We start from the raw sequence: 24,028 nt of genomic DNA, 5'->3' as shown, positions 1-24,028 counted from the left end.
GGAATGGGAATAACTGATACGTTTGGCTTACGTGTTGGTGTTTAGGCATGAAGCTATGTAGCGTGGAATGTATGTATACCGCAAGCAATTCAAGCCTTTTTAAATTCAAAGCTGTCTACAAATGATTTGTATGTGTATTCAAGTTCGGCTCTCATGTTCAAAAATCGTGTACCTTTCACTCTGCTTGTTTGCTGCTTCCCTATCGCATCATTCGCTACCTTCATAGCCTTCTTGGTTCAAAAGTTCGGCAATCTCTTCCCCGTGTCTCCTAAGCAATTCCTCCCCCTCCTCCTGATGCCTCCTCACCACACGCATCAGCTCATCAACCCTCGTCTCTCGCGCTATGAGGTCTACCTCGCGTCTTGCCAGTATCGTCTGTCGCATGGTCATAGCTTGCTCCCGCCGATTCAGATTACCTTCACGAAGATCAAGTTGCCGGCTACTGACCGCTCCATGCGCAGGGGGTGGTTGGTTAGCCGACAGATCAATGAGTTCGTCTGCTGTCATGTCAATGTCTATAGGGGTCTCTGGAGTATTGGGGCCGGAAAGATGGGCGTGCGGGATGTTTGCTCGACGGGAGCCTGCATTTGGCTGATGGGGCGGCGTTGACTCGAAACCCGGGGTATGTTGCTGATTACTTGATTGTTGTTCTTCTGTCAGTCTGCACCGGTTTGCGAATTCTTGAGGTGGACTAGATCCTGCTGTGCGCGGGTGCCGGTCCTCGCGGTATTGTTCATCCTCACGTTCGGTTTCACGCCGGCGCCCGCCTAGAGTGTTGCCAGTGAGAGCAGAGGGCGTAGTAATGTTGTTTTCTGTAGTAGGTCGGAAAGGGTTGAGAGCTCGGCGATTGTTCAGGAAGCGGTTGAACGCACCTGCAGCGATAACGTCGGTAACTCCTCGAGTACTCGTGTTCACCCTCCTGAGACCACGAGGAACAGGGGCGTTGTCACTATTACTGTTCAAGTTGGCACCCTCGTTCGAACTGCCGTTTATGTTCCTGTCGTTACCAGTCCTGTCTGCAACCCGTCGCCTCCTACTACTCCTAGACACCTGCCTGTACGGAGCCCGGTTCCTTATATCAGCGAGATCTCTTCTGAAGTTCTCGAAGTTCTGAACGTGCGTATAGTAATCCGCGTCATCGGAGTCCGAGTCAATCACAATGGAAGCACGTTGCTGCTCCTCCCTTAGGGTCCTCGACCCATAACGATCAGCTGAGCTTAGGAGTTCGCGGCGAAGTCGTCGGGCGTGCTGTTGTGGGATATCATCATCATTCCTCAAGTCGCGTCGGGCGCCAAGTTGCTGACTGGTGATATCCGCGCCGATTCCATCGAGACCTGCGAACATGCCTGCCATGCGCTGTGATGCGCTTAGGTTTTGTGCGTCTAGAGGAGTGGTAAGAGACCGTGCAGGGATCCAGACTGCGCGACACAGAGGACATCGCTTTTCTTCATGGGAGTGGCTGCGGAGCATGTCGTCAAGACAGTTGGCGCCGATATGGTGGCTACATTCGGGGATATTGGTGATGCGTAAGCATTGTTCACTAGTGTAGTCATCGAGACAAATCGGGCATTCATCATGGTGTGGGAGGTCGTTATCATGCGTAGTATGATTGCGGACGAAGGTAGCCGCGTTCATTGCGTGAGATTACTGGGTACAACGGGTTGACGTATAGTAGTTTGTGATCGGTCAGAGTCGGATGAGCGTAGAGTCCAAAGCAAATGAATCAAGTAGAGGCTTCCTGCCTTGTGCTGTGATAGAATTCTCAGTAAGTGAAGTTGAAGGGGAAGGGGAGTGCGATTGGCGTATACTCCTTTGTGATGGCAACGTAACAAATGAGGGTGGTTTAGGTAGTGAAGAACCGAATCTAAATTTCGAGAGCGAGAATGTGTGAGTATAGTACGTCATCTTAGGCAGATGCGTTGCTGTAGTGAAAGTGAGTTGAGCTTAGAGTTCAATAGATCACGCAGGAGTGCGATGAACACGGGGTTGAAGACAAAGATGCGACAAGATCTAGGGAGCTGCAGCATATTGATGCTACACAGCCAGTAATTCGACAGCTGGCTCCAGAGGCAAACAAGTAACTGGGATAAACCCGACTTCAACCAATGAATCGGATTGCTTCTCTGAGAATATTTACAAGAAATCTTCAGCCACTTGCTGGGCTTTACATCCTTCTAGGCAGCGCATCGAGCCATTCGAAACCTATAAGAGATACTAAAAGTCTCCCAACCCGGACCGAGACTCGTACGGTATGTTATCTGTGGTCAGTCTCATTGGCTCATTACATCATTGAGACTTATACGAAGTTGAGGCTAACCTCGAGACAGCTGTGTAGGCGTGTGTGTACTAGCAATACGCTGTTGAGATACAGGCGTGTAGTTGAGATTGTATCTTGTGGCACTGCTTAGTTGGCCAGACGTTTATAGCGTTCTTAGGGTGTAACATTCGAGGTATGAATACGAGTCGTGGTAGTAGTGACGTCCTCTTCAGTGAACCTATGGTCCGAGGTATGCTGACGGTCTCTTGCTCCTAATACACGCGCGAAACCCGAACCATTTGCAGAGGATTCTGAAGATTCTCGTAATCTAGGTAGGCCATCATTTGAGATCATGTCTCCACCCCACTGCAGATACTCTGCATAGTGACCAGGACTGATCGGATCTTCTGGAGGCGGAGATGGAGATTCTCGATGAATATCGAAGGTATTGTCTGAAGAGGTGTTGATTCTCGCTGAAATTTGTTCCAACGTTGGAGTGGCACGTGGCACTGCATCTGTGTTGTGATTTGCGATGCTCATTGGGGAGCAAGGGTTATGGTCAAGCTCGAGCGGATTTGTGTCCATCAAGCGTCTCCTTCCTAGACGACTGTCTTGACCAGAAGTGCCCGGGTCTCGTGTTGGCTCTTGCGTACGCACCCCTGCACTTGAAGGCGCCTGATATGCTGCGTTGTCTTCATATGCTCTTTGAAGCTCCTGGTAAAGCCTTCGGGCACGGCGCTCAACTGCTTGAAGACGCATGCGGGTATCTGCACTCGAAGTGTGTTGCTCATCGCTAATGTTCTGGATTAAATCCAGTCGCCTGAAGATCTCATCCATATGACTATTGATGAGACTGTTGTTTGTAGCCCGGTCATATGCCCAAGTACGCTGCGTTCGATGCGTCCTCGCCCGTCTCTCGAATCGAGCCGGCTCTCGCGGCAAACTGAAAGCTATCAAACTCTCTGTTGTGCTTATGTCCCTTGTTGCCATCCAAGCAGCTTGTCGTGTATACCATTCTCTCCGACATTGAGGACATGTGTTATTACGAGGACTATCACTGTTGAGATAGTCATTAAGACATTGTTGACCAAAGCGATGGTAGCAGTCTTTGATGAGCACAGTGACGGCTTTGTGCGAAGGACCATATACATCCAAGCATATGCAGCACGTTTCATCATGTGATGCGGTGGGAAGTGGTACTATGTTCGATCGTTTGAGTGTTCGGAGGCTACCGACCGCATGGCTCGTATTGCTAAGTTACATCAGTGGTGTGTTCGACTATAGAGGTAGATAAAGACCTACTCTGACAAGGATAGTACAGATCTTGTTGACATGCTTTTAACTTATCAACCGCCCAGTATAGAAAGAGCAGTACCGCGTTACGGATACTAATAATCAGCGTGAAGAATTATCACTCTGTGGAAGGGTAGTGTTCTTGCTATAGCTGCTAGACTTCGCGTCATGACCGCTGTAGCTGGTACTTCGGGTGGATCTTGTTTGTGTATACATACAAATATTGGCAATGGCTGGCGAATGATCGATAGAAGGCGCAATATTCACGAACCATGGGACTGATGGTCTCTCGACGCATCCTGGTCCCTGTATCATGCAAACGCGTGTTGTAGTAAATATGAGCCTGTGTAAGACCCCCTCAAAGATTGACTGGACTGTCGTGAGTCAATCAACATAGAAGAACGCAGTCTTTCGACTACACGCAGATGACTTGGACAGAGAATTCGACGAGCTGATCTTGAAGACCACAACAACGATATTGTCGGGGTCATCGGTACCCAAGTATTGGAAGGGCAACGGGACGTACTTGCAGTTCCGTGGCTCCACTCAACCCTGAACCAAAATCCATGATCAAGTCTGGCTGTGCCTAGATCTAGCAAGTCAGAACATAAGTACAGTACACTAGATCTCCGGATCGCATTCACATTTGCGAAAATTTCCCCTAACTCTTGATCAAGATCTGACACAAGTACGCATTGCTATGAGGTGTACACTTTAGCTTCGTAGCAATTAGTCGATATTCTGTATGGCCGTCTAGAAATCGAAACCGGCTTGGATGCCGAACACTATCCGCATGCGACTTATAACATAGTGGAGACACGACCGGAAATAGAAGGCCAATAGCAGATACTCGCGCTTGAATCAATGCGTGGCTGGGCATGACGGATAGTCGGATAACTAATACCCCTAATCTCCTCCTTTTCAGGTGCCGGCGTCGTTTTCGGGCCTTAGATAGAATCCTTCGATGTGAAACGTTCGAGTCCATCCTGGAGATAAAAAGTGGCGTAGCCCGTGGCTGTGGAGGCGAGTGTGGCTCACTCCACTTGGCGTGGCTTTAATTATGGCTTTATCTCGACGACAATATATCTCTTATTGGTTGTGAAGAAGGGAATAAGAAGACGCAGCTTCGCGTATTGAGATTCCAAGGTAGAAGAATGCTGGTGGGATTTATTGTTTCCCAATTTAGCCCCTAGCCAAGAGCACGCCTGCGCCACTTGCTGAGCCACTATAGCCTTTGTGCCACCCCATTCCATAATTTCCGAAGAATAGAACGAGTGCACTTCAGATAAACATTGTCTGCTAGGATTCTGCATCGTGGTAGAGGTGTTTCTATCCAAGAACAACTGGTGTACCGCTGTGTTGTACAAGGCAGAGGGGCATAACGCTGATTCGTGGAATTGATGACACGAACGCCTGCTATATTGTCCCGTAATCTTGTATACACTCTCTTATTTCCTCACAGATGCCGTCTTTTCTCCGAAATCTGGGGTTTTGAAGCCGTTGCATTGCCGACGCACTCTGCATGCACGCCACCATGTACTCCATCATGTACCCCATATTGATGGATTTAAGACACTCCACCAGTCAAAGCATAGCTGTAACCTGGCTCAAAACGGTACCAATCGCCTTGCCATGTTAGGTGCCTTGCCGCCTTCACGTGAACCATTGAATGAAATGTTGGATTGATCACTCCCATGCTTTTGGTGTTCTGTGGCTAGGTAGCGCATGAACCTCCTGGTCTCGAATTTCACCTATGTTTACTGATCAGTACCCGCAAGGCGAGAAACATTATTGTGTGGTATCCACTTGAGTCCTGCGCCCTCGCAGAACAATCTGCACACCCTAATTCCGCACGATAATGCTACACGTCAGGTTGCACTCGTGTGAGGTGGGTTCGGAGAATATCTCGATTATCACGCCGCATGCAAAAGGCGTTGTCACTGCTGCGATATTGAAAAGCATATTTTTAATCTATTGAGAGCCCAGATCCTTCTCAGTGTCTCCATAACTGACTCTTGTAGCAGCCTCGTGCATACCGACACACCGTTCTAGACGGTAGTTCCTAGTTTTCGTGAGGCCGCCGCAAGCGGTATGCTCGCTGCCAATCCTTTTCTATGGGCTGCATCCGTGTCGCCCTTCTTGGCGGAAAGAACGCAGACCAGGTTAGCTATACATTTATTTCTTCTGGATGAGATAAGATAGTATAGATACTGGTAGGGTACATTGCCAGTTGCCCATTAAGTGCCTGACCCAGTGATTAGCGATCAGCTCCATCAGAACTTGAGCGCAAAGACTAGAAGGTCGCTGTTTGCTAGCATCGCTAACCAGGACTCTCCGCATTACCTTCCAACTCTTTCTATCGCCGTGCGCGTGGCGCAACCCCTCAAAAACTGACGTCGTGTAGTCTCCACTATCGATACTATCCGAGTAGTCCAAGAGCGGGCATACAGGATAGACACCGGCGAAATACCGGTTGGCGGAAGCAATGGTCGAAGAGGAAATGAGAGGAGGTATGCAGCGCTAAGCCTTGCGCTACAGCATGTCACTCTCCTAAACATACAAGCGCCAACACACAGTGGAGGCTACTAGGCGTTTCACGTGTACTATCAACATGCCAAAACCACATGGTACCGTCCGATATTCGCCCTTAAGCGCATCCTTCCAGTACCAAGCTTTCACAGCAGCTCTTGGCCCTGCTGTGACTCGGGCGGAAAGAACATCGCCAAGATCTATGTCGAGGTCCGCGAATGAGAGGAGGAAGAACAAGGAGGGCAACCCTAATGCGGTAAGATGAGATGAGTTGAGGGTGCGAGGTCAGCAGTGCAGGAGGCATGGCAAAGATACCTGAGCGTGCTAGGGAAGGAGGTGAGAGAGAGGATGTACAGGTCCCTATAAGTATGGCTGAATATCCCACCGGTTAAGGCTCTATCCAACAGCCAGGAGCATTCTGATATTCAATCCTTCGATTACATTCTTTCTACCATCACTTCCGTTTCATCTTCCGCTCTCGATCACCATCTTTCACCATGAAGTTCGCCGGACTTTTCGCTGCCGCCACGGCCCTCCTTCCTACTGCTCTTGCATGCAACGGCTACACTGGTGGTGTCCCTAAGGCTGTTGGTACTAAGACCAACAGCAAGGTCATCGAGGTCGCTGCTGGCCAGACCTATGATGGTCAGTGGTACCGATTTGATCGCGGTAGCGGCGCTTGCTCTGGTCAGTCTGAGGGAGGTGCTGCCGACGCCGTCTTCCTACTCAAGGAGGGTGCTACCCTTCGTAATGTGATCATTGGCAAGAACCAGGTAAGCATCAGTTGTGATCACGCGAGAGACAAACACTAAAGACATGCTAGGCCGAAGGTGTACACTGCCAGGGTCACTGCACTCTCGAGTTCGTCTGGTTCGAGGATGTCTGCGAGGACGCTATCTCTATCAAAGAGGACAAGGCTGGAAAGCAGTCCTGGATCATTGGTGGCGGTGCTTACCACGCCTCAGACAAGGTCGTCCAGCACAATGGCTGCGGAACTGTCAACATCATCAACTTCTACGTCAACGATTACGGCAAGCTCTACCGCTCCTGCGGAAACGTAAGTGATTCATGATATGACAGGGTTCTCGCCAGAATATTCGCTTACCAACTCTGTAGTGCTCCAAGCAATGCGCCCGTAACGTTTACATCGAGGGCGTCACCGCTGTCAACGGTGGCGAGCTCGCTGGTATCAACAGCAACTACAAGGACACTGCCACACTCAAGAACGTCTGTGCTGATACGAAGACCAAGTGCCAGATGTACACTGGCTGCGCTGGTGGCTGCGAGCCCAAGAAGGCTGGTACCTGCTCTGGTTAAGCTGATGGCCTCGTTGAATAGTAGATCCGGTTGATCCCGGATCTAAGAATCGACTATGGATGGGAGTAGCGATGGAAGACGGCGAGAGCGATGATACTTTCTTGTGAATAACTTTCTTTGCAAATTTCTGTACATACCTTCACTTCATCGTAAATAAATTCTTGCGCACCGCTCTATCAGATGGCGCTTGCTTTTGACTCAGTGAGCTGCTTGTACTTTGAGGTGGCTTTCTCGTCGTTAATCAACCCAGCATTACTGCCTGGTAGCTATGCAAGGCCGTAACGTCATCTCGTGTTTGCGCAAACATTTGAGTCGAGAGCTTAGCGTGGCGCGTTCAGTGTGCGGTGGACCCCTTCATGAAGCCTAATAACAAAAATATCTCGTACAAAAATGTAGTCGGTGTTCGTGCAGGAGAATGGGTACGCGATATCTGAATGAGAACAGCGCGGATCACTTTGCTTTAAGCTGTTAACCAAAAGTGGAATGCGCTAAACGCTTCCAGGCTTACGCGGCCTCCTCCCAAACGCGTTCGGACCCCTTGCGAACGATTTCACCCAATGCGTTGTCGACCCAGTCTATCAATGCTGTCGCGGAACCTGAACCATTCTCGTAAGAATAATTTGTAGCATTACTCCTTCCTCTGCTTATCAATTATCAGCCATCCCAAGGACTTGTCTGAGTGGCGCACGAAGCGAGCAGAAGCAACTAAGCAATTGGTACTTGTAGATGCGGCTTGCGGACACACGCTTGTCACACTCGCTCGAAAGATACGTCATTCACTATCCTGTACAAGACAACATTCGACATCAGGGCTTCATCCTGCCGCACAGCTGCTACTGAAACCGGCGATTTGCCTCGCACGCCGTGCCTCGGTTGTGCGAGAACGATTATCTGCGATCCCTCCTGAGTTCCACAGCGTCTAGAACACGCAGCACATGAGATCTGCATCGTCCAATATTTAGAGCGCGCAATCGTCCAGCATGGCGGCGAACGAGTCAACATATCAATTCGCTTTGACAGCAGAAGAATGTGCGATTATACGAGCTATACGGGCTGCTGAGCGAAGCATCACGCCCACCAAGCAGATGACGTTGTAGGCGTTTATCATTACGGTTCACACCAGAGCTAACCTGAACAGACATCAAAAGCTGGAACTCCATCTCACAGACCAAGAAGGAGACCCATTGGGCAGCTATGAGGTCAACCCCGAGAACATGGTGATGGAGTTTGTCAGCGCAGCAGCCGGGTTTCTGAATGAGTTAGTGGGGAAATCTGTTCAACAAAAGAAAGCGCCGGTTGAGACCGACAATGGTGTTCACATTGACGACTGCGACTCTGTTCTGGGCTCAGAGAGCCAGGACTCCCCTACCCAGGACTCGCCTGACAACTTGCCGCCTGAGCAGGATGCTAGAGGAAAGACCGCGTCGTGGGAGGCGATAAGAGAGGCCAATATCCCACCTTGTGTTAAGGAAATCAGTTTCACTATTGATGACGAGGATCTGGTTCCAGAACTCCGCGAAAAACTGGAGTCTAGCTATTCCGGTGTTACTATCGTATCATCAGGCATAGTAGCCGAGAAAGAAAGGGCCTGGAAGGCTCTGACGGCAGAGAGACCCGACGGGATCAAGCAAATGATCATCGAGCTCGACGACACAGAGATTGCCCAAACCCCGGAGCTAGAAAGCAACCTTCGGAAAATGTACCCATGGGCGATGATCGAAGCAAGGCCCAGTCCAAACATATCCCGAAAGCGTGCAAGAAGGATGACGGACAGCAATGTTGCGACACCACATAGGCCAGACCCAGTCAAACACATCGAAGACTTCGCCGCTTACGTTATAGAGCCACCCTCTGAGGACGAGTTTGGCTACAAGTATCCCATAGGCGAAGGCTGGGATCGTCTTCCGTACTCGCGGAAATTTGAGATTGCCCATGCGCGGGCGATCCAACACTATCACGGCAAGGTAGTTGATGGCAAAGGATGCGGCTACTGTGAAGCCCATGGTTATCACTGTAAAGTCTATCTGCCACAACTCGGCAACTTGTCTCATATAACGTTTGGCCATTCTTGCCAACACTGCCGGCTCAGGCAAATACAATGTGACCTTCCCGCTGCCATGAAAGATCATCCGAACACGCCTAGAGCACCGGACATGCTCAGGCTTGATACACAGAACACACATCACCACGGAGAAGCAGTCAATACTCCACCTACGACGACCACATCCAGATCCTTGGCATCAAGAATAACGGCGCCCGATAGAATACGACCTGACGCCGGAGAAGAGGAGGATGACAACAATGATACTCCAATAAGAGTATCCACTACAATGGATATTCTGGAACTGCCAGACATGCTCCAACTCCTCACGGGTTCAAATTACAAGGTGAGAAATATTATCTATTCGATGTATAAATTCTTGCGGGAAACAGACAAAGTTGAGCCATTCGGAAAGTACCCCTCAACTCTCGCTCAGTATTACGAGAACCTGATCACTCTTTACATACTCACGTATCTGCGTGGAGAGTACGACTTGGCCTTTGTCGTTTTGCTTCGTTTCCAGAGCACAAACTGCCAGGAGACGACACAACTACCCACCATAGACACCGTCGTACGCGCTTTTGAGCACCTTCCAACCCATGCTCCGCTTTGCCGTTGGATAGCAATATCTTACAGTTTTCTTTGGGATACCCAAGCACAAGGTGAATGGGGCGTGTTTATCAACACAAACCCAGATGTTAAGCCAAAGTTTCGCTCACTCGCCAAGCTTCTCCATGGAATCTGCTACATACGTGATCCATTCACTACTGGAGGCGATATCGCAGTGCGGAAGCGATGGTGTGAGGTTCACAACCATCTGGCGGAGGCACCTCACCAGAAAAGGGCTTGCGAAAGGGTGACGGCAGAGTTTGGGGACTCCGCCGAAGAGGCAGAGAAAAGGTGGAAACAGCACGAGATACAGCAGGCAAAGGAGAAGCTGGCACTTTTGGAGAACGACAACAGATGGGGTGATACCATAGGCTCTAGTACACCACGTGTTGGCGAGAAGAGAAGAGCTGAAAGTTCCCCAATGTCGAGACCCTTTAGAGTCGGCAGGGGAGGGCGAGGTAGAGGGCGAGGGCGGGGTCCAAGCAGATGAGGCAATTTACTCGTCGTGTTTGAAGCGCCTTGAGACTCTGGTAGTTTTTGCATGGCAATTCAATTGAATAGCGTGCTCAATGTATTTATGCTTTTGTTTTTCGTCTAGGTTCCTTGTTATCTGATCTATATTCTTAGCATACTTTAGTGTCTCGGTCTGTTGTAGAAGGAATGATTCGAAAATGTATGAATGTGAGTTATATTTCACACTCACAAAGGAGTGATATTAGCTACTAAGCCTCTCTAGTTCCCATATTAAGGGCGAAGGAATGTGTATAACGGTAAATAAGAAAAGAAGAACACCAGAATCGCTATGCAAATGTACCAAAGATCAAAGGAACGTCCTCGCAAATCATTACTATCCGTCTGCCACCCTCACTTCACACCCCTGTTGATCCGTTTAGATGGCCGTTTACAACTGGCACTCAATAGTGAAGTAGGTTACGTCGGTGGGAGTAGCAACGTTGACGTTTCCATCAAGGTCGATGAAAGTGTTCCAGGCATTGAGCGCAATGGCCTGTCCGGGGTAGTTGGGGTTCTTGACCACGCACTGTACGTTGTTGCCACCAGCACCGGGGCTGACAGCCTGGAGCGAAGTGGCCAAGACCTGGGGGCCGAAGGCACCACCGAAGAGCTGGCCGAAAGTTACGGCGGCGTTGTTGACGATGACATCGGCGTTGGCGTTTTTGCCGCTCTGGTCATTGGCGAGCTGGACGGTGAAGACGAGGGGCGCATCACGGGCGATGGCTGGAGCCGCAAGTGCGGAGGTGAAGAGAGCAGCGGCAGAAGCGATGATCATGGAGGCCTTCATATTGAAAATTGGTGTGTGGTTGGAAGGTTGCCTGAGTGAGTGTTGGAAGGAGATGATTAAGTGAAGATAGAAAGTAGGAGATAGTAGAAAGTTGTTGTTGGTTTGTTGTTGTGTAATGAGATGATCTTCCATAAAGTGAAGATAGGTCTTGTTCTTATACATCTGAATATCCTCCAGCCTTGCCATTGTAGCTTGCGATGTTTGTCATGGATGGCCTTCAGCAATGCCTCGACGTAGCACCGTACCAGTGCGCTTTGGGAGACCTGACATCCGTGAGACGGTACTGCGCTCAGCCCACGTTGTTTTTCTCAAGTAATTTGGGAAGCAGATTCCGCTATTCTCTCGTGAGGTCTCAGCTTGGTGGAGGCGGTTCGTCCGCCGAGAAGCAAAGAGCTCGGGGTGCGGTCAGGCAAGCGTCCACGCGAACAGCCGATGCTATGACAAAGCATAAGCATTTCAATGTCACATCCTACGATAAGCTTGGTTTCTCCAGCTTCTCGCTTAGCATAGCGACAGTACGATGGAGCTAACCTTGGAAGGTTGCATCAGCCACCACCTCAGCTGTCAGCTTGCGATCGATTGGCTAGAGAGCCGAAATCGCGTCGCTATTTTCGTCTGGATGCTGATGCTCTTGTAATGGATGCATTACGCCCAACCTACACGTTAGTTGTAGGGGCCAGTTTGGAGTGAGGTAAGACTCTAGTAAGTTGCGGGGAAAATACCTAGGTAACGTGGAGGCTGAGTGCTCAGCCGCAACGCTTCCGATGTTACTTGACATGTCCATCGCATTCGGTATGACTAATTTGGAGTCTTGACTATTTTTTCTATAATGCGCATGTGCTGCGTACTATTCGTATGATAACGCAGCTTGTGAATGACGTTGCTTCTGAGGTTGAACTACCTGAGATCGCATATGCTGCTCACAGGGTCAGCACGCGCCGCGCAACGTAACTGACACACACATGTTTCTAGTAATACCGGTAAGGTGATGTGAGAGAATTTTCGAGAGTTCTATGCTTGTTGGATCATCTAGCTGTCGCGTGGAGTTTCTTGTTGAAGCTGACGAGTATACCTCTACGCCTTGGAAGCCTTACTTTTTGCGCTCACGTGAATCTTATGGCATCGTGTTTGGCAAGAAACGGATCATGCCGAAGAACTTTGCGTTTGCTGAGTATGTGAGATCTCAGCCTTGTCTAGCATGCCTGGCTTCGTTTGACCTTGCCTCAACAACCCCCTTCCTACCGTCTCATATCCTCGGAATTGTACACTGTTTCCGTGTCGACACTATTGACTCTGCAGAATGATTCACGAAGATTAGGGCCGACGCTACCTAGGTATTGCCAGCTCCGTTCACCCGTCAGCGCAGACCCACTGCTTAGCATTCACCACGAACCTCCCGAACCCCACTGCACCCGCATATTCGAGCTCCAGCCGGGCCAATGATCAGAATCTTTCCAGAGAAAACTCATCATGACAGGTGTTGACAGCGGCTTCAAGTATATCGCGCTGTTGGTATATATGGGGTGATGCCACACAGGACGATCGCATTGTTGTTGATCGCACTGCTATACCGGTAGCTTTGAATCTAATCAGACATTGGAATACATACGCGACTTTAGGCGAGCGGAGCCACCTTTATATTCGGCCAAGATAAAAGGTCGGCGAATGGACCATTGAGGCTATCGAGCTGGAGTAATTGGCGTGCGCTGCGAGATGACAGCAAGATGTGCAGCACACAGTAAAGGACTCATACAAGGAGAAGATATCTCAAGGACTGCCAAGATGTTCCATTCAAAGTATATACACAGTGGGTATTATATCACGTCCCCGTCAAACGTCCCCGTCTGATCGAGCCGTCCCAGCTACTATCGCTATCAGGAGGACTAGGCTGGAGGACCGATGGGAGTAGGCACAGGTGCTACTAGAGATCAGCATAACGTTTTCCTCTACGCGAGACAATAAGCCACTTACCGGAGCCTGGTCTAGTAGGCCTTGGTCGTGGACCGCCGCTGGGAAGACCGGGGAAACCTCCAGTTGGGAGCGGAGGAGCGCCGCTTGGAGAACCAGGGAAGCCGCCGGTGGGGAATGGAGGTGCTCCACTAGGGAAGCCTGGAAAACCACCAGTGGGGAATGGTGGTGGGCCAGATGGAAAGCCTCCAGTAGGCAACGGCGGGGAGCCTCCAGAAGGCGGTGGGAAAGGACCGGGAGGGGAGGGGGGGATGCCAACTGGGGGTGTACCAGAGACCTGACGCTCGACGATTGGAGCGGCGAAGGCACTAAAGCGTGTTAGTTATGTTATTGAGGAATAGGCTTGGTTGGCATACCCAGCGGCCATGATGAGAATAGCAGTGAACTTCATGATGAGTGGTAGATCGAGTACGAATGTTTGAGTTGGTCAGTGAGTGGAGTGAATGCTGTTTGCTGATGTCGACTTAGACTTCTGACATGAGGTTGTCTTATACTTCTGATCATCCATGGCTCAATGTCCTCAAAGCGTACGCGTACCCGACTAGTAGACGTCAGTGTAGATTACCGATGTAGCGCACCCCTGTGAATACAAGCCTACGTAGATGAACCCCAATATCGCATGTAACATGTTAGCAACGCAATGATTGCCCGGCTATCAAAGCCCAGATGTCGGAGAATTCTTTCACTCGCGGAGCTTTGGGGCCGGCATGTTGTTGAGCAGAGATGACGTTGCGTGGGTATTACACAAGGAGGGTTTTGCTAGGTTGTAGCGGAGAGTGGGTAATCTATCGCAGGCTGTTGCCAGGTCTGTTGTCTAATTAAGCTTTCCTTTGGAGGTGCAGACGATCTGTACAACCGCTGCAAAGGTATGGCTTGAAACGGTTCATCTATACTATCCAATAGAAATAGTCTAATCGACTGTGTGGCCTAAAGCCTCCGACTTCGCATTGAATCGGAGTTTCAGAAAAGTCGGCAGATATGGCAGTATGTGGGTGACTATACCCAAGGTCCGACTGATGCTGCTTGAAGTCGGATAGGGACTAAGTCCAGATTGTCCGCTTTGGGTACCAAGATCGTGGACGTGTCTCTCTTAGAGAGAAGCTACTGGGCTGTTTATCCGGCCCTCTCTCTGCTCTGAATCAGAAATAACGAGGGATCTGCTCTTCTGAGGGCTTAGAGGCTGGCATTGGTTGCGGCTCGGGTCTCCTCCGCCATGACCAGTGGTGAGCTCATGAAGTACTCAGCAGTACTTTTTGTGGGTCTTGAGGCGTAAGCAGCTCTGAGCGCGTCGGCAAGTCGGCGTTGTCAAAATACGTGTTAAGGTCCAACAAACTTGCCTCCTGGGCAAGACACAAGGAGCTTTACAAGGTCTGCCGGTATCAATCAAGGTTGAATTCCAGGTAAATTGGTATTTGAGGGGCGGCTTTTAACCCGGCATTCTTGCGCCTCATCGGAATTTGACTGCGGTAATGCCTTGAACACCCAGCCCTCATGGCGCAGTCACTTCGATTGGCAGATCGAGGATGAAGTAAATGGTTTTTTGTCGAGAGTAGATGAAATAAGGTTGCAATGAGCCAGACATATGACGCTGGCAAGGTACTGCGATAGACAGTGGGTGTGGTTGGTTGGAATGTAAAAAGCCGCCAACTTTACCGGGCCGCACCTGCATAATTCTCCTGTCGTACTGCTGATCACTGAAAAGCAACAGAGCCTTGATTGCTCATGCGTGACGCGAATCGAGCGCAAGTTGCAACGAGTTGATGACGCCAGTCGCCAAGCGATTTGCGAAGGGGTTGCGACTGTTGATCAGGAAATTGCGCAAGGCAGAGGACAGTGTGACTATTGGCATGAGGTGACAACTGTAAGTACTCTTTTCGCACCTAAGGTCAGCACTGAATTTCTTGAGTAAAACATGTCACCGCACCTTCTGATCCAGATACGTGACGGGTATCTCCATCAGCTCTTGACGAAGCTTTGCTGGATTGAAATTACTATTCTTCCCCCCAGGCAACCACTTCATGATTATGCGCCTATGTCTCTCAATCGTCGTCTTCAATGACCAAGCCAATCTCTTCGGCATTCTTGACCTCTCCACCTTGGTTGTTTGTATCCGCGTCCTCTTCTGCACTAGTCTTTGGTGCGTTCGCATTCGGCGCCAACTTCTTCTTCGTCTTAGTGTCCTCTGCGGTCGGCGTACCATCCCTTTCGCCGCCCTTTCCACCCTTTTTAGCCTTCTCTTTCCTCTGTCGCGCCTTCTCCCTCTTCAGTCGGTTCTTCTCGGTCTTCTCTTTGTCCTTCTTTTCTAGTTCTTCTTTCCGCTTTGCAAACTCCTTTTCATCCTCCTCCTTTTTCACTTCGTCATCCATCATCCTCAGCCTCTCGTATTCGCGTCTCCGACTCGCCTTGTAGACGTGGAACTCGCCACTTCCAGCACCTGCGCTAGATCCTTGTACATTGGCAACAATTTCTGGGGGCAGAGAGGATTTGGCTAGCGCGCTGGAGCCTGGGATGTGGATGTCGCGGTCGGGTTTTGCGAAGAGGGCCTCGACCTGTGAGGCTTGTGCTGAGCGTGGAGTGAGGGCGCGCTTCTTTGTTGGGCGATGAGAGCGCGAGTCGGCGGATGTGGGTATCGACTCGGGGATGGGTTCAGACATGATGGGTGTTGAGCACCCAGCTGACTGAAGGCGGAGGTTTGTTTGGCGAGTCAGATGCGATTAGGCAGTGTGATGCGACGTGAAATAGATAGTTTGGCGCAATGTAGAAAAGTTGTGAGGACTAGGAAGCAGTCGCGAGGGATGACGCGCTAGCATTTGCGGCGAACGCCCGCTACGGCCGGCGAGACGAGCCATTTGCGCCAGCGAAGTCGCCATCCGCCGCTATCGTCGGGCTTGCAGCAACACATGAAACGCCCTTGATCGCACTTTCCCTGCACCTCTGTACATAATTCCTTGGTGCCTTGCAAACCTCTCTGTATCTTGTCATAGCAGCAACTACCCATATATAAGCCGACAAAAGCCTCTCCGCCCACACATCCCACCTACTCCAACATGGGGAAACCCCGCGTAGGTCCACTTTATTAATACCACCAAGGTCAATGGCTGATTGCTACGCAGATGATCATACTGATCCGCCATGCCCAATCCGAGGGAAACAAGAATCGCGACATCCACCAGTTCATCCCTGACCACCGAGTGAAACTGACCCAGCATGGCTGGACACAGGTACGCTCACTGTGCCCCGAAGCTTGAGACGAGACATGACTGACTCAGGCCACCATAGGCAGAAGAAGCGGGGCGACAACTGCGCTCTCTCCTCAAGCCAGACGATACACTCCAGTTCTACACTTCACCTTACCGCCGAACGCGCGAAACGACAGAAGGCATCCTCCGCACGCTGACCTCGGACGACCCCACGCCATCGCCCTTTCCTCGCAACAAGATAACCGTATACGAAGAGCCACGGATACGAGAACAGGACTTTGGCAACTTTCAGCCATGTTCCGCCGAGATGGAGCGCATGTGGCAGGAGAGGGCCGACTATGGTCACTTCTTCTACCGCATACCTGATGGCGAGAGCGCGGCAGACGCGTACGATCGTGTCAGTGGCTTCAACGAGAGCCTGTGGAGATCCTTCCAAGACGACAACTTTCCCAGTGTCTGCGTCCTGGTTACTCACGGGCTGATGTCGCGTGTCTTTCTCATGAAATGGTGAGCTGCATTGGAGCTCGAGGTCCTTGTTCAGAGTGCTAACACAATCAGGTACCATTGGTCGGTTGAGTATTTCGAAGACCTCCGTAACGTCAACCACTGCGAATTCATCATCATGAAGCGAAGCGAGAACAACGGCCGATATATCCTCCAGAACGAGCTACGGACATGGTCAGAACTCAAGCGCCGCGCTGCCAAGGAGAAAGAAGAGACCAAGAGCGCTACCTCATCTACACCGAGCAGAGCTACACCCTTGACTGGATTAGGTCAAACAGGAGCCACATCATCCCCTACCATACCTACGCGCCGATGGGGAGGCTGCGTCAACGGCTGTGATCATGACAAGATCAACTACCCCCGCCGACCAATGCGCAAGAACACCATGGAGTACATGGGACATCAATCCCAGCAGCTGCCTCCCCCCGCAGTCACACATATGGAGCCAGTAGAAAGCGAACAGGAAGATCACCCCGTCGCAGCGCCGCAGACTGAACATGCTCCCATCATCAATGAACCCTCACCGGCGAAGCTATCGCGAAAACAGAGCACTAAGAATATCCCGGAAATGCCACCAACACCAGCATCTCCAAACGATGCGTCCAACGATGCTACGAGCAGTGAGGGCGAGGAAGCAGCTTCTTCCATATCGCGATCGGGTAACCATGCGCAACCGCGAACCGCTGCCGTCCTTCGCCATTTGCAGCCCCATAAGACACCAGGCGAGGGCTTCTCTGACGATTCAGACTATTTCCCAGGTATGCAACAGGTTCACCACCGCAAGTTCCTCCGGGCAAGTTCAACACAGCGTAAGCAGTCCAAGGAACGCAAATTGCAACGCAAGCAGACAGAGCAGAGCTGGAAGGAGGAATCAGGCATGGGCAACGGTGCCAGAACTGACAGACTAGGTGACGGCGATGCCACTAGTGACGACGCTGCGTTCGCCAAGGAGAAGGAAGGAGAACCAATCCTCGTGGAAGCGCTCAAGGGTAACATGATTGTCGAGAAGAGCGAGGAGGAGCGAGAAGCAAATGACGAGTTTGGTAATACCGAGACCAAGATTGGAGAGACGGAGATTGACAAGATGCAAGATGCGGAAAGAAAGGGCTTTGGTGAGGTGTATTGAAGCTTCCTGGAAGAACGACATGTCGAATATGAACCTGAAAATAATGCTGCTGTAGCATCGCAGACCCTTGGACGTTTCGGAAAGGGCCTTGCTCATCGAGCTGGCCTCGTAGACCTCCATTTCTGTCCGAACTATTGTACTTGAGAGAAGGAACACGCGATGAAACAATGTATCAAAGATATCGGTCTTGAACTTCTTGAGCATGTGGTTAGACCTTGAGTATATGTGGTTCGACTACTAGCCTAGTATGTGAACATAAGGCTGATACTCCCGTTCCCAGTTCAGCTTGTTTTCAGCCTCGCACCCAATCGATCAAGGACTAATCCATCTTAGGGATGTAAGCTGTGGCTGTGCACAACACTACGTGCGAAAGAGTCATACCAGTAGACATGACTAGGTCAAATCTTTGTTATAAATGCCGTCAAGATGTTTCTGAATATACTGCTTAGTCTTTTTTGTAGCAGGACTTTTGTGACCGCGACCGTTTACGAAAACTTTGGGTGATCGAACCCCCCCAGACGAAAAACGTTGCAATATCGCAAACCAGCAAGATGGATAGATCAATTCGCGTAGAACCTGATGCATCCGGTGGGCTCAAAAGCAACCAAAGAGTTGGTTTCTTGGATCTGCCGGGCGGTACGTTCGTCATCGTGAATCTCTATGCAGTATCCCAACTCTCTAATACTGACCCCTAGAACTCCGCGATATCATCTACCTGTTCGTATCAGCCTGTTCAAAAGACGGTCCATGCTCGAATTCGAAAACGAGAGTCAAACTAAAGCACATCAAAGACTACCACAAGAACGTAGAGTGGCACCGTCTCCAACGTCAGGACCTAGGCCTTGCACAAACCTGTCGCCAAGTACGCTCAGAGTACCTCCCTATATATGCAGCACACACGGATCTATACTTATGCATGCGCAAGTTTGCTCTTGCTGTCGAAGACCTCAATATAACCAAACGCGACATCGTCATGCCAGTCGGCGACGTGGTGATCGGAGTGCAAAACTGGGATGGTGAGGATGCATGGCGAACGAATCGATCATGCGTTGACATAGCGCCGCTTCTTACTCTCCAACTTCGTCAACCCGAGCTTCTATTCAGGTTTGATGACGCTGAGTGTATGCGCGAGAGGCTGAGGCGCAACGAGCAATTGGATACCAGCACCTACTTCGCAACCCTCTTCTCTCTACACACGAACCCGCTTTGGCGCTCCTTCTTTACCATGGCTGTGAGGGAGGTGTTGGTGTATCCTGATCTGGATTGGATTTGTGCGAGACATGTCAAGGTGCATATCGAGATCGAGAAAGAGTTCGGTGAGATTTGGATGCGAAGTCATACGGCCAGACGGAATAGGAGGCAGGGGAAGATGGATGGGTGGCTGGCAGCGGTTGGGTTGGAGGGCTTGATGAGGTGGAATGGGTTGCGGGTTTATTGGGCGAGAGGGTGGTTCGAGGAGTTGTTTGGGAATTAAAGGCTGGCATTAACCCAGGATGCAAAGATATTCGCAGCGTGTCTTCGCGGGCGTCAACGGCGTGTCGCAAATCGTTGGGCAATTTGGCATGCTTGCTCATATTTGAGAAGTATTTCTTTGCTTCCACAACAGGCCTTCTGGTCGGCGAGGTCGCTTCGACTTGCAGATCAACCACGGAGAATAATGTAGATAAGCGGGTCCTATATGCGGTCGATCCGCGGCGGTGTGAAGGACTTCGAGAACTCGTGTTTGAGATTGTTTACTGGAAGACAAGCGACGCGTCTTGTAGAGAGGCCACCCGCGGCTGTTGTAGACGTCATTGATGGAAGTTGCGCCAGTGGCTGTTGCCCGACAGCGCCTTCCACTTGTCGCACAAAGTCCTTCTAGAAACCTTCTAGACACCGACCGGTACCTTTCGGATCATCTTAGTAATTCATACCGTATTGCAGTGACTCCGTGGTATTCCCGGTGTTACGTGTTGCGAAGAAGAAGTCGCCGACCATTCTCAAGGACACCGAACACATCTGGACAGGGACAACTTCCATCCGTCATTACGACGCAGCAATCATACGACATGTCAAGTCGTCACACGTCTCATCGACTCGACCAAACGTCTCCCTCAAAGCCATCAGCCTTGCCATGCGGTCGTGCAAGCCATAACCCGCGTAATGTTCCCTTGTCTTATCCTTAAGGTCCATTCTCGTCGCCCAAGACCCGCGCACCTGCCACGCGCAAGCCACGTTTAAGGGCCACGCTAGGCAATTTAGGGGAACGTGCATGTCTGCTGCCGGCGCGCCACCAGTCCGTCCTCCACGATATTACCATCGTCAGAATAGCCACATCTCGGCTAAGTCCACATTTGCATTTCGAGGTCGCCGACTAGGAGCATGTTTACACGGCGATTGGCACGTGTGCCGCTTTGGGCCGTTAGCGAGGAAGATCTAGGACTGATTAGCATCTAGGGGTTCATAATGAGGTGTCTACAAATGGCTTGCTGGCCTGTATTGGCTGTGGCTTGCTTTGATTTGGCTACTTTCGTTCTGCTGCACCATCCGTTAGGGAGACCCCTTGATGAAAGTCAAGTCTTGAAAGTAAAGACTATCGACGATACGACAATACCTTACCAAGAGAATGTTCACGCCTATCGAGACCACCATCGGCGCATTGCTGCTGCATCAAGCAACTAGCAACCTCCTTTATCAGAATGGAGATATTCTGGGTGCCAGCGGCTATCTACGCAGATTCTTCTCAGCGCCCACGAAAGAACTGCTCGCCTTCTTTACTGGCATGGCCGCCAGCTACGTGCCATTGAAAGCATTAGCACCACAGTTGATCACTGAGTACCCTGCTTTACAAATCAGTTCTCAAGTTGTCGTTGCAACAGTAGCAACTGGTGCCCTCATAGGATGGGGAACTAAGGTGAGAGATTCCCAATAGAGGAATCTTACAGGACTGACTCGAACAACCAGATGTCGAATGGATGCACTTCCGGACACATGTTGTGTGGTCTTTCCAGACTGAGTGGCCGCTCAGCCGTCGCCGTCGCTACGTTCTTTCCCACGGCAGTCATAACCCATCATTTCGCTCACCCAAGTTTATCGACGTCGGTATGCCCTAGCATTACACCATGCTATGCACCCGTATATCCGTCTACAGAGACGACTGTGTCACTTCTTGTGTTGGCAGCGCTGAGCATAATCGCTACTCGAACGATACCCGGAATTGTGGCTCAAGTCACAGTTTCGCCCACCACCACCACCAAGGACGCCAAAGAAGAGTCTGCTGCGCGTGTCACCACGCAAGCATTGTCAGGTTTACTCTTTGCTCTTGGTCTCCATATTTCGCAAATGGCACACCCAGACAAAGTTGCAGCCTTCCTTTCTTTCCCAAACTTGCAACACTGGGATCCATCCCTTGCTCTGGTCATAGTCTTCGGCGTGTTACCCAATCTGATCGAGAATCAGGTGAAAGGTCTTCACGGCTCACCATCGTTCGCCGACAAGTTCTCGCTGCCTACGAAGACTTTGCAAGACGTGGATAAAAGATTCGTGATGGGAGCTGTGGCTTTTGGTATTGGTTGGGGCTTGACAGGAACGTGTCCCGGCCCGGCGGTGCTTCGAGCTTTCTCTCAGCCAGTTTGGGGTGCCCTGTGGATTGGCGGATTCTGGCTTGGAGGGAAACTGAACATATGAAATGGTTGGTGCTTGTACGTGCAGTACGTGGCTGTTTGTGTTACGTGATACCCAATATAGATCTTTATTTCCTTTATGGCTTTGGACCTAAAATGGTACTGCTGAAGCATATAATGTTAATGAAATGATTGTAAAGGCATACTTATAAGTTGGATGTAAGCTATGCGCTTTTGCTAGAATGCCACTTGGTGGTGTGTGGCCCTCTTGATTATGAGCACGCGTTTCGAGTCGAGAGGGGAAGTTGTCATGTTGTTGGTAGGCATGCTGTTCTTCTCGGTATTCGAAGGCCCAGCGGCGTATATATCGTCTTGTTCTAATCAGTGAGTACTAGCTAGCGGGCTAGAGTTGAAGAAGTGACACTTGTGGACCCTGGAAGTTCAGCCCTGCCAAAAATGTTCGCCCCGCCACATCATCCCACCCGATCCCCGCGACGCGCTCAACCACGAACCACACACAATGGAGGACGATAGAGCTGCAACCAACCTGGGTCCCGATGCGGACCAGGGTATGCCAGAAGAGGTTGCGCCCGTGCAGAAACAGCCGAAAAGGCGCTTCGTAGGGAGAAAGGCAGGAGAGAAGGCGGGCGAGCAGCAAGCAGACCCCAATGCCAATATTGAAGATTCGAGCGCGATACAAGGTGTGAGGAGCCCACAGAAGAGCTGTTTAATGCACTGAGGATCTAACATGTACCCAAGTTGCCCAGCCTCGGCGTACAGCTCGTGTCCTGAATGCGATCCCCGACGAGATTCTGCACGACCAAGAAATCAACGACGCCATCGCGCTCCTGCCGCCCAACTACAACTTCGAGATCCATAAATGTATACACCGCATACGGACATCAGGAGCCAAGTCGATAGCTTTACAGTTTCCCGAGGGACTGCTGCTATTCGCAACCACCATATCCGACATTCTGACGCGATTCTGCCCTGGTACTTCGACGTTGATAATGGGTGATGTCACATACGGGGCGTGCTGCATAGACGACTACACAGCGCGAGCGCTCGGCTGCGACCTTTTGATACATTACGCGCACAGTTGTCTGATACCGGTAGCAGTGACCAAGATCGCGACGTTGTACATCTTCGTCTCCATCAGTATCGACACACAGCACTTGATCAATACCATCACAGAAAACTTCGCTGCCGGAAAGACTATCGCTTTGGTTAGTACTATTCAATTCAACGCTACAATACACGGCATCGTGCCGATACTGCGCAAGGAAGGCTACAACCCATTTGTGCCGCAGATTGCACCTCTATCCAAGGGTGAAATTCTCGGCTGCACGTCACCGTCAATGGCCATCAAGCCAGGTCAGCTCAATTCGAGAGGCAAAGAGGAGGAGGTGCCCGACATGATACTATATCTTGGCGATGGACGTTTTCATCTTGAGAGCGCCATGATCGCCAACCCACATATACCTGCATACCGCTACGATCCATACTCGAGGCGACTTACACATGAGACTTATGAACACGACTCTCTCTACGACTTGAGGCGCACTGCCATCCTCACAGCCCGGAAAGCACGCACTTGGGGTGTTATTCTTGGCTCGCTAGGCCGACAGGGAAACCCACACACCCTGACGCTCATTGAGAACGAGTTGGCGCGACAAGGTATCAAGTGTGTCAACTTGCTCATGTCGGAGATCTTCCCTGGAAAGTTGGCAATGATGTCAGATGTAGAGGCTTGGGTACAAATCGCATGTCCCAGGTTGAGCATCGATTGGGGCTACGCCTTCCCAAGGCCGCTGTTGAGCCCGTACGAGGCACTCGTTACGCTCGGCGTGAGAGACGCGCCATGGCTAGAGGAAGACGACACAGTGAGGAGAGCTGAAGCAAAGGAGAGAAAGAATCTCTATCCTATGGACTTTTATGCCAAAGAGGGCCTAGGGCGGACTACTATAGACCATGTGAAGGCCGCGGAGGTACCAGTTGGAGCGTGAATATTGATGGATCCTGTATGACGACGGCTTTCGCTTCCGCTCAAATGGATATCATCTGTGTTTTTGCATGGCGCCTACAGATTTTGCGATTCTTTGGGACTTTTTAGATCTTTCTCTTCGGCTTTCCAGGTTATCTTCGTGGCAAATCGGCGCAGGGTCCCAATCAAAAGTCTCGAGGCCCTGAGCCAATGCTCTCACTGGACTAGAATGCTTTTCGCTTGTTCCGGGCTTTCATCGCAACATCATCAAAGAAACATCTTTCTATAGTGATACCCA

General features: G+C 50.7%; 10 protein-coding genes across 10 annotated transcripts; 6 read left to right on the top strand and 4 right to left on the bottom strand.

Moving 5' to 3' along the window:
* Positions 1-207: 207 nt before the first annotated feature.
* On the bottom strand, positions 208-1,635 carry AA0111_g3390 (hypothetical protein; the record flags this gene model as incomplete). Its single annotated transcript, XM_028649269.1, has 1 exon — positions 208-1,635. The coding sequence occupies one exon, from the start codon at positions 1,633-1,635 to the stop codon at positions 208-210; it is 1,428 nt and encodes a 475-aa protein (XP_028509193.1).
* A 4,941-nt stretch (positions 1,636-6,576) lies between these two features.
* Positions 6,577-7,396, top strand: AA0111_g3389 (putative pectate lyase F; the record flags this gene model as incomplete). The annotated part of the gene is made up of 3 exons (XM_028649267.1): positions 6,577-6,852; positions 6,903-7,136; positions 7,196-7,396. The coding sequence occupies 3 exons, from the start codon at positions 6,577-6,579 to the stop codon at positions 7,394-7,396; spliced, it is 711 nt and encodes a 236-aa protein (XP_028508771.1).
* Positions 7,397-8,376: 980 nt separating this feature from the next.
* AA0111_g3388 (hypothetical protein) lies at positions 8,377-10,536 on the top strand (the record flags this gene model as incomplete). The annotated part of the gene is made up of 2 exons (XM_028649266.1): positions 8,377-8,489; positions 8,535-10,536. 2 exons carry the CDS (start codon positions 8,377-8,379, stop codon positions 10,534-10,536), a joined length of 2,115 nt encoding a protein of 704 aa, XP_028508770.1.
* A 411-nt stretch (positions 10,537-10,947) lies between these two features.
* Positions 10,948-11,346, bottom strand: AA0111_g3387 (hypothetical protein; the record flags this gene model as incomplete). The annotated part of the gene is made up of 1 exon (XM_028649265.1): positions 10,948-11,346. One exon carries the CDS (start codon positions 11,344-11,346, stop codon positions 10,948-10,950), a length of 399 nt encoding a protein of 132 aa, XP_028508765.1.
* Positions 11,347-13,229: 1,883 nt separating this feature from the next.
* Positions 13,230-13,705, bottom strand: AA0111_g3386 (hypothetical protein; the record flags this gene model as incomplete). The annotated part of the gene is made up of 3 exons (XM_028649264.1): positions 13,230-13,264; positions 13,318-13,622; positions 13,671-13,705. The coding sequence occupies 3 exons, from the start codon at positions 13,703-13,705 to the stop codon at positions 13,230-13,232; spliced, it is 375 nt and encodes a 124-aa protein (XP_028508764.1).
* Positions 13,706-15,353: 1,648 nt separating this feature from the next.
* Positions 15,354-15,968, bottom strand: AA0111_g3385 (hypothetical protein; the record flags this gene model as incomplete). Its single annotated transcript, XM_028649263.1, has 1 exon — positions 15,354-15,968. One exon carries the CDS (start codon positions 15,966-15,968, stop codon positions 15,354-15,356), a length of 615 nt encoding a protein of 204 aa, XP_028508763.1.
* Positions 15,969-16,361: 393 nt separating this feature from the next.
* Positions 16,362-18,144, top strand: AA0111_g3384 (hypothetical protein; the record flags this gene model as incomplete). The annotated part of the gene is made up of 4 exons (XM_028649262.1): positions 16,362-16,376; positions 16,428-16,535; positions 16,594-17,021; positions 17,073-18,144. The coding sequence occupies 4 exons, from the start codon at positions 16,362-16,364 to the stop codon at positions 18,142-18,144; spliced, it is 1,623 nt and encodes a 540-aa protein (XP_028508762.1).
* A 551-nt stretch (positions 18,145-18,695) lies between these two features.
* Positions 18,696-19,618, top strand: AA0111_g3383 (hypothetical protein; the record flags this gene model as incomplete). The annotated part of the gene is made up of 2 exons (XM_028649261.1): positions 18,696-18,780; positions 18,840-19,618. The coding sequence occupies 2 exons, from the start codon at positions 18,696-18,698 to the stop codon at positions 19,616-19,618; spliced, it is 864 nt and encodes a 287-aa protein (XP_028508769.1).
* A 1,131-nt stretch (positions 19,619-20,749) lies between these two features.
* Positions 20,750-21,810, top strand: AA0111_g3382 (hypothetical protein; the record flags this gene model as incomplete). Its single annotated transcript, XM_028649260.1, has 2 exons — positions 20,750-21,037; positions 21,088-21,810. The coding sequence occupies 2 exons, from the start codon at positions 20,750-20,752 to the stop codon at positions 21,808-21,810; spliced, it is 1,011 nt and encodes a 336-aa protein (XP_028508768.1).
* Positions 21,811-22,266: 456 nt separating this feature from the next.
* On the top strand, positions 22,267-23,752 carry AA0111_g3381 (Diphthamide biosynthesis protein 1; the record flags this gene model as incomplete). Its single annotated transcript, XM_028649259.1, has 2 exons — positions 22,267-22,447; positions 22,506-23,752. 2 exons carry the CDS (start codon positions 22,267-22,269, stop codon positions 23,750-23,752), a joined length of 1,428 nt encoding a protein of 475 aa, XP_028508767.1.
* Positions 23,753-24,028: the final 276 nt, after the last annotated feature.

The sequence above is a fragment of the Alternaria arborescens genome (genome assembly GCF_004154835.1).
Source record: "Alternaria arborescens strain FERA 675 chromosome Unknown contig_6, whole genome shotgun sequence".
Taxonomy (NCBI): domain Eukaryota; kingdom Fungi; phylum Ascomycota; class Dothideomycetes; order Pleosporales; family Pleosporaceae; genus Alternaria; species Alternaria arborescens.
Note: the sequence above shows the minus strand (reverse complement) of the source record. Positions and strands in the feature narration are given on the sequence as shown.